The 9,559-nt window shown below is 42.4% G+C and overlaps 1 protein-coding gene across 1 annotated transcript; it reads right to left on the bottom strand.

Annotated features, from left to right (window-relative positions):
* Nucleotides 1-732: 732 nt before the first annotated feature.
* LOC110017689 (trace amine-associated receptor 1-like) lies at nucleotides 733-1,854 on the bottom strand. The gene has a single exon (XM_020714531.2). The coding sequence runs from the start codon at nucleotides 1,831-1,833 to the stop codon at nucleotides 856-858; it is 978 nt and encodes a 325-aa protein (XP_020570190.2). The 5' UTR covers nucleotides 1,834-1,854; the 3' UTR covers nucleotides 733-855.
* Nucleotides 1,855-9,559: the final 7,705 nt, after the last annotated feature.

Genomic DNA, 9,559 nt, shown 5'->3' with positions numbered 1-9,559 from the left:
CTAGATAGCAACTTAAGCCTTGTCAAGCCTTTAAAGTGTGGCATATAAACACAACTATATATATGAAAGTACCAGCATTAGAGAGATAGTTGCCGCATGTCATGCAGAACTTTAAGAAAGTACAGGATAGAAATAAGACGTGATTGAGGCAACATCTTAACATGCATCAACAGTGAATCTGTCAGATGTTGAGGAGAGAATCCAGTCGATTTACAAAAATAAGAAATTGTTTGGATTCAGATTTTTAAAAGATAGCTAATATAATCTCAGGAAGGCCATCTGGCATAAAGATCTCTGCCAAACAACCTGTGCGAATCAGTGAGAGGCCATTCAATGCAGTGACCCATATAAATGTCAAAGAAATGCAGTATTTTTTAGTTGGTAATTGTCTTCAAATCAGCCCATTAAAAAAAGTAAGAGAGGATTATCTTAACTTTCTTTGATTTTCTGATTTCTTTGTCTTTTGAAAACCTTTTATTAAATTAAACATTGTGTTGTTTGAAATTTGTGTTCTGCTCCATCACATACAAATCACAAAGCTAGTTTCAGCTTCTGGTTCCTGATGTGGATTTCAGAAAAAAAATCAACAACTGTCAGTTCTTACACTGTTGCTACATATTCGTTTTCCAAAAAAGAAAGTCAGTTCAATTTAATTACTCAACTTATTAATGTAAAATAATCTAAAGCTCTCAACCGTCCGGATTTAACTAAATCTAAAGCAGTTGTTTGCTTTTGTGTTGCTACCTACTATCTAACTTTTTCATTTAGGCTGCATTTGTATATAAATTCAGATATGTTTTACTTAGTGTTTAATGCAGTTGCCATCACATTTTTCCATTAAAACTGATTATCAGTTCAGTTTAAATGAGCAAAATTCTTTTGTAATATTTTTCCAGAGACAATCATTTTAAAGGCTGACCTGAACCATCTGTAATAAAAAGCATAAATGAATGGATTCAGGGTTGAGTTTGATAAGGCGAGCCAGGACATGGCTTCGATCACAGGAACAGGGATTGGACTGCTGGTAAAAGGCAAGAATGTGATGCACAGAAAGGAAGGAGTCCAGCAGCAGAGAAAAACTCCCAGAACAGTAGCCAGAGTTTTGGTGGATTTTCTCTCCATCTTGCTAACAGCTGCTGCACACTTTGCTGCTATCTGGATGCTGCGAGCCTGTCGCTGAGCAACAAGGAAAATCTTCAGATAAATACACAACATTATGATCACCGGGAAGTAAAAGGACAAAACAGGTCCAGTGATGCTTACAATGAAAACATTAATCAAGCAGTAATTCTCACATTGAGTGTTGTTGAACCCGGCAATTATCACTCCTATCCCGACAAGCACCGAAACCCCCCAGCTCACCACGATCATGACAACAACAACACGCTGGTTGATTTTAGTTCTGTACATCAGCGGCTGACACACAGCAAAGTATCTGTCAACAGAAATGCAGCACAGATTCATGATAGAGCAGGTGCTGAAGGTGATGTCAAAGCCTTGCCGTAGCTTACACAGCAAACCATCATAAAATAAACAGGAGCTGAGAGAGAACGCCATGCTGAGAGGGAAAACTACAATCCCAACCAGCAGGTCAGCCACAGCCAGAGACAGGATGAGAGAGTGAGTGGGAGTGTGCAGCTGCCTGAAGTAAGCAATTGAAATGATCACAAGGAGATTCCCAAAAACTGTGATAACTGACAACAGAGCAAGAAAGAAATATAAAATCACGCAAATGACAGAAGGACTTGAGGTTAGTTTGTTGCTGAAGTGATCAAACTCGTAGCATAAGTCAGTCACAGAATATGTGATGTTGAGAGCCTTATCTTTCACCATTCTTACATTATCCTGTATTTCAGAGCAAAAAAAGGTAATTAATACTAAAAATATTAAATAGAAAGTCAAGTTGTTAAGGAAAATGTCAGGTTAACACAGTAAGAGCAGCGCTTACAGCCCTCCAAGCTATATGTACATCTGAGCAGAATCTTAATGACCAGCAGATGAGCAATCGTCATATCTGCCATCCAATGAGGTTAAAAAGCAGGAATGATGTAATGGTAAGAACTGCCCTGAACTAAAAACACACATGCTAAGATTTTCAAATGTACGGTATTTATTTTAACCTTCCAAGAATTTTGTATTTTCCATCTTATTACTTCAAATTTAGAGATGATTGTTAGGTTGCCTCTATACCAGGGGTGCCAAAACTTTTTACATTCTTTGAACCCTTGTATTATAATGTAAATTAACCATTTAAAATTCAATTGTTTGCAATGGAAAGGTACATATTTCTCACAATTAGATGAAAACTGTAAACTTCTACAGTTAAATCATGCCAACAGTTAAAGAAAACAAAAAGCTATCTTATTTGATATCCTCTGAAGGACATGTAGCAACACGTTTACAAATGCTTATAACATTCCAATCCTAATCAAGAAATCGTGGTGCTTAAAAAGTGCAGACAGAGGCATATTATTCATTTCATAACAAGATCGTGGGGGCTGGTAGAAATTTGTATGCATGCTGCATTTGGTCCACAGGCCAGACTTTGGACATGCCTGCTTTACACAAATCCAATTTAAAAGTGGTCAAAAAATACTAATTATCATTATACATAAATCGGATTTGGCTTGCTTTCACATACAGTGCTCACAAAAGCAAATCAAAGACTTATGCATACTTAACTGCCTAGTAAGCCATTCACTTCCAAATCCTGTTCCTTTGGGAGCAGTATTGTCTGACCAGGACAGAAAACAAAACAGTGATAACGAAAATCAGGCAGTTGACCAAATACATGGATTTAATTAAAACTTATTATATAAACTATTATAACTGAACACCATGTTCGAGTAAAAGGGTGTCCATCAATACAAGTGGCATCAGGAAACCCTAGGCAGGAGGTCAATGATTTTGTAGTTGGCCTTGTGTCTTGGACACTCGGGTAAAGAGAGGGGCAGAGCTGTCCAGCATTCACTACCTGGTGGTGAGTTGGATTTGCTGGCCTTCCGTTAGGGAAGTCTTGAACGCCCACATCCGGGAGAACTTGGTTTGGGAGCCACAGGATTTCCTCTCTGCTCTTTGCAGATGATGTTGTCCTGTTGGCTTCATCGAGCCGGGACCTCCAGCGTGCATTGTGGCGGTTTGCGGCCGGGTGTGAAGCGGCTGGGATGAGGGTCAGTACCGCTAAACCTGAGGCCACGGTTCTCAACCGGAGAAAGGTAGTTTGACATATGTGTGTGGGTGGGTGGAGGAGTTTTAATAGCTTAGGGTCTTGTTCACGAGTGAGGGAAGACCTGAGCTTAAGATTGACAGGCAGATCGGAGCAGCATCCATAGCTGTGCAATTGCTGTATCGGTCCGTTGTGGGGAAGAGGGAGCTGAGCCAAAAAGCAAAGCTCTAAATTTACCGGTCGATCTTCGTTCCAATACACAACTATGGTCATGAGTTCTGGGTCCTGACTGAAAGAACGAGGTCCCGAATATAAGCGGCTGAAATGAGCTTCCTCCATAGGGTGGCTGGGCATAGGGTGACAGTAATCTAAGCTTGATGAGCTGGAATGTCAAGGGCCTTAACAACGCTGTTAAAAGGAGGAAAATATTATCATTTATTAAATCTAAAAAATGCAACATTGCAACATTGTTTTTATCCAAGAGACACATGTGTCCCCTAAGGAATCACAAAAACTTTGTACTGGTTGGGTGGGCTTTGTGGGTACAAACAGTGGGAGTACTAAAAGTAAGTGTTACGACGGGGAGATGAAGGAAGCACCCAGGCGCAGAAAAGAGGAGGCAGGAAGTTGCAGGGGAACAGGGGCTTTAATAAACAAAACTACAAAACAAAAAACCACTGCTTAAGCAGGCAAGACAAAATCCAAAACTCCAAAGGGAAACCAGCAAACTACACGGGAACATCATAATAATGTCAAGTACATAGGGACATTCTCAATGGATCGCCGATTTCTGGAGTCACCATGGAAACGCGTGGAAAAAAAAAAGCGCTATACTTCGGTGAGACGGAGTCTGTGGTTTTAATGATGGCGTATGAAGATTATACGTCCATCAAAAAAGTAATATGGCTGCATCATCAAAAGAAAGAGTTTCTGCTTATTGTAGTAAGAACAGAAAAAGTAAACGCACAAGTTTCTGATCTTATTTCCATTTTCCTTGTGACGCATACATATATAACTTATCCAATTTTGCCACCTTAAATGAATTACTTTTATTGGTAACACATAATTGAGTTAAATTTAATCAACCTAATTTCTTACGTCTATAAAACTCAATAATTGTATTTAACTAAATGTCATATTACTCCAATTCAATTAATATTTTTCCATCTTAATTAATTATATTTCTTGATCTCTCATATGTCTAAGTATGAGCCGGCAGATATGCTCATTTTTATAACAATCAAAAGGACGGGAAATAAATGCACGTTGCGCACAAATTCATTAAAGAATTTTCCATCATTGTCATTACAGCAGTACCTGGAATGGGTGCTATATAAACTCATCATCCTCTCCTTCACTCTTACTCATGGTGCAGAGACACAAGCACAGTATGACAAAATAACTCAGCAAAACATGGCAAAACACAGTAAAACAGCTAAACATTTGGTCAAAAAGCCACAATTAAACCAAAATCCGTCCAGACAGGCAAAGGAAATGGTATCCCACAATCCCTTGCGGTGCCGATCTAACAGCAGGACCAATGTCCACCTACTTAATTGAATTAATTTGAATGAAAGTAAAATAACTGCCTAAAAACTGCGTGTTATTTTTAAATTGACTTAACAAACAAATGATTTATCTTAACTGAAGCAAATAACTAAGTTAGATCAGAGTAAAAAAGTTGAATCCAACATCCATATGTGATCTTATCCCCCTTTTCACGGTGGAAAAAGTATTATCTGAGCTTCTTCATCCACTAAATCGTCTTCAAATGGACACGCCATGCTGCTTCACCTCTCTGTAAACAAACTAACCTTCAACTAAACCTGCTCCCGACCAGGTTATGTTCAGAGCATGAGTTGCCATGGCAACTTGACCTACCCTGAAACATACCTCCATTTCTGGATCCGAAAACTGAGGTTATCAACTTCCCTAGCCTCAAACTTACCGTGGGAGCTAGCATAACCTGCTTTCTGGAATACCCCCCAGGAGGAAGAGAAGGACAGAACTTAAATACATACAGGGCAATCAATGAGGGGAGATGGGAACCAAAAGTAAAACTCGAAAACACAACACAACACAGGAAACCCTACAAAATAAAACAGGAAGTTGGCGATGTCCCTTAAATTGGCAGTTGAGGATGTTTGCAGTAAACCATCGGGCTGGACGATGATATCGTCGGGGAGTTGTTTTACTTTATTACTTTATTTATTTTATTTCCCGACTAATGACTCATTTGCGATGATCCAGTATAAACTGAGGGAAGTGACTTTAACAAAAAAAAAAAAATTAGAAAAGAAGTAGTCCGCTCCTCCCGCACTTAGTCAGGTGGACCGGTGGAGCGAGCGACCGTATGCCATATGTATGTAGCCGCTCGGCGGAACTAATTTCCTCTTCCTGTATGTCAAACACTACTGCGCATGTGCAAATGATTTATTCCGACCGAAAGTGTGACCCATATGAATGTTTTTTATAATCTGAAAAAGGTTTTTCTGGGCCCATGTACACGGTTGAATTCTAATCTGACCATTGATCGATCAAGATATTTTGCTCATGTAACCGCGGTTTATGGTGTCGACTCGCAGCGTGGCGGGGGCGTGGCATCACAATGGTTTCTCTCCATCGTGAGGTCAGTCACCCATCACGATGGAAGATGGTACCCAGTTCATATCCCTGTTACATATTTTAAAAAGTTTGACAAGCTTGGTAATTTATTTACAAGGAAGGTGGGACCTGGGTCCATCTGTCCCCTACCCCTTCCCTGGTGGGGGGTGCGGGCCCCTTGGCGATGGCGGCCGTGTCCCTTGGGTGCCGGCTCCCTGGGCCCGGCGGTGCTCTCTCCGCACGGTGGGGGGGTTCATATTACACCTGAGCCGGGGGTGTTCGTGTCCCTGGGGGGTGGGTCCTGGTCCTTGCCCCTGGGCCCCGCCAAACTTCCAACATGGCCGAGCCTGGTCGGGCCATATTTATAACATCCCTTGTGGGCCGCCCCTTTTTTCCCCGGGGTTCCCCCCTCCTGGGCGGGGGCGGCGGGCCCCTGCCTTGCTCCTACCTGGACCAACCGTGGGCCGGGTGGGTGGCTGCCTGGAGTGCGGAGCGGGTCTCCCTTGGGGGGTCCTGGCTCGTACCTGGGGTCGGGGCGGGGGGATGCCCGGAACTCCTGGGTGGTGGTGGGGTGCTCGTCTGGGGCTGTGGGCGTCCCTCTCCGGTGGGGCCCTGCGTTGGGCTCTTCCGGCGCGGCGGGGGGCTGCTTTCCTGGCTGGGCTGGGGCGGCGCTCTCTTTCCCTCTGCGCCTCCCTGCTCTCTGGCTCTGGGGGCCTCGCGGCGGTCCGGCTGGCCCTGGCCTGGGTGGCGGTCTTGGTCGCCCGGGGGGCGGTTGTTCCCTGCCTGTTCCCGTGTGGCGTTGGGAGAATTCCGGCTGCCGCTGCTGCTGCGGCGGGGGTATGGGTGTGGGGGTGGCTGGGCGCTCCTCCTCCTTCTTTTCACATTCCACCATCCATTTTAGAAGAACATAAACACTCACCTGAGCACAGGTGTTAGCTCACCTTTGCACTAATAGTTTGCATGATTGAATGAATGAAAGATTTCACACTAGTTGGTTTAAAGGCATAGGTATGCGTTCGTGAACACTATCTGTTTTGTGTGCATGTTGACATGTGGACATTTTTGCGGCTAGCAGGTGTGTTGATAATATTTGAGTGTGTGTGAACAGGCCCCGCCCTTTTTGTACTACATTTGAACCGTACCGTAACGATAAACAACCAGTAAACCTGTCTGCTCTATGCTGCTTCATGGTCTTACCCCCCTTCCCCTCCTATTATCACCCTCCTACCCCCCCCTCTCTCTAACGTCCCTCTCTCTTCTTCCCCTCTTTCCTTTTCCGTCCGGTCCAACACCAAAGATTTTCAAACATGATTGAAATTAATAAATTTTGGCCTCAATTACAAAAGGGGTTTATTCAGACATACCTTTGGTTTGTCTGAAGATGAATAACCCCTCTTGTTAAAATAAAATATGTCCAACACAAGAGGCCCTCAGCTCTCATCTGTTTGCCTAGCTGTTGGACAGGACAAGTTAAAAAGAAAAAAAAAAAAAAAAAAAAAAAAAAAAAAAAAAAAAAGCTTTCTGACACTAGGCAGCACATTTATATCCAGAATGCCTTGATAATCTGGATATTTTATTTGACCTTCACAACTTCAAGACACCCTGTGGCAGATGCAGCAAAGCAGCCCCAAAACAGAACTGAGCCTCCTCCATGTTTCACAGTAGGGACGGTTTTCTTTTCGTTGTATGCTTCATTTTTGAGTCTACCAACATAGAGCTGATGTGCCTTACCAAAAAGCTCCAGACAGTTCCAAAGGACATTTTCCCAGAAGCTTTGTGGCTTGTCAACATGCATTTTTGCACATTCCACTCTGGCTTTTTAATGATTTCCTTTCAACAGTGGTGTCCTCCTTGGTCGTCTCCCATGAAGTCCATTCTGGCCCCAATAACGACGAATGGTGTGATCTGACACTGATGTACCTTAACCTAGGAGTTCACCTTTAATGTCTTTGGAGGATGTTCTGGGCAATTTGGATACAGTTCCAAATATCCGTCTCCTCAATTTGTCATAAATTTTCCTCTTCTGGCCACGTCATCGTAGGTTGGCTACTGTCCCGTGGGTCTTAAACTTCTGAATAATATGTGCCACTGTCGCCAGGAACTTCAAGCTGCTTAGAGATGGTTTTATAGCCTTTACGATGTTTATCTATAATTATGTTTCTAATGTCCTGAGACAATTCTCTCCTTGGCTTTCTGTTGTCCATGTTCAGTGTGGTACACACCTTTTCACCAAACAGCAACGTGACTATTTGTCTCCCTTTAAATAGGAAGGGTTTGAAAAAAGCTGAGATGTAAATTAAAGGACATACCTGATTTCATCATGACCCCCTGGGCAATTAGTTCTCAGTCTTTTATGGAGGTACCATCATTTTTGTCCAGCCCTATTTCATTAGGTTTTTTTTTTAATAATTCTGTTAATCAACGACTCAAAAGTAATGGTTGATTTTGATTATTCAATTTTCAATAAATATTAATTTATTGTTACTTCTGAACGTTTCAAGTCATTCAGTGAGCATAGTGGACTTTCTTTCTTTAACTGAGGGGTACCAACAATTTTGTCCACCACTGTACATGGAACAATAAGAAACCAAGGCTACACCTGAGGAAACTGCAGAATAGTGTTGAAAGGGGCGGACTTGGAATGCCTAACTTACTGCACAATCACTATGCCTTTTCTCTTGGGCATCTAGCACATTGGTTCCTACCACCTGAGAGAACTCATTCTTTCATAGACAGTATGAAAACAGCAAAAGCAGACAAAAAACATTAATTTGAAATCAATACAGGAGTTCTTTAGTAAAACAGTTGTTTCTATCTGAAACAAAGTATTACACATTGTGTCGTAGTGAAGGGTCGGTCACAAGTGAAACGGCTCTAAGAGCCGGCTCTTAAGTACATGACAAGAGCCGTGTTCTTATTTTTTTTTACTTTCTTTCAAATTCTTTTTGTATTTTCTCTTGAAGCACACGTGTTTGCGGCATCGACATATACAGTGTTCCTCCTCTTATTCCTGTTTCACTATTCACGGTTTCACGTGTTCAAGGTTTTTTTTCCTGAGGTTCATCACAAAAGCTCAAGACAACTCAAGAAGCTTGTGTGGGACTTTTGGGATAGAGGAAGGTGCTGTGGGGATTTCGGAGAAAGGAGGCGGAGATGAACAGCAAGCTGGCCCATAGGCCTCCAAGACATGGTTCCACCTGTTTTCTGAATCGCTATAACTGAAGTGTGTGCCCCTGCATGGAGAAATGGCTCTGAAGCGGCTGGAAAAATCTTTCGATACGCTGGAGAACATAATAACGGAGAATATCCAGAGGGATGCTCTGGATACACAATCCAGAGCAGGTGTTGAATATAAATGAAACTGGCCTCATCTCGAATAAGATGCCATCTCGCACTTAACTGATGAAGAAGAAAGCACGGGCTCCTGGTTTTAAGGGACAGGGCACAATGTGACAGTCCTAATGTGCGTTATAATGTACGCTATGGTACAGTCAATTGCTCTGAATTAAAAAAAAAAGGGAAAGAATTAGAAAGCCCTAAATTGTCTGTTGTAAACTGGAGAGATACAGAGCCCATTTAGAATGGAAATCCTCTGTTCTATATAGCAGCATGTATGAAAGGCTTTCCATTGCAGCCAGTTTGCCGAATTGGTTGTGCCGGTGAGTCGGTGCCGGTGAGTCGGACTTCCAGTGAGTAATCAATGTTTGGTGTTTTGTTGTATATTGACCTTTTTAATCATAATCCAGTGAGCCAAGAAGAAGCCAATAAGAAGTCAGCTGTCATACTACA

Source organism: Oryzias latipes, chromosome 24, assembly GCF_002234675.1.
Source record: "Oryzias latipes chromosome 24, ASM223467v1".
NCBI lineage: Eukaryota > Metazoa > Chordata > Actinopteri > Beloniformes > Adrianichthyidae > Oryzias > Oryzias latipes.
Note: the sequence above shows the minus strand (reverse complement) of the source record. Positions and strands in the feature narration are given on the sequence as shown.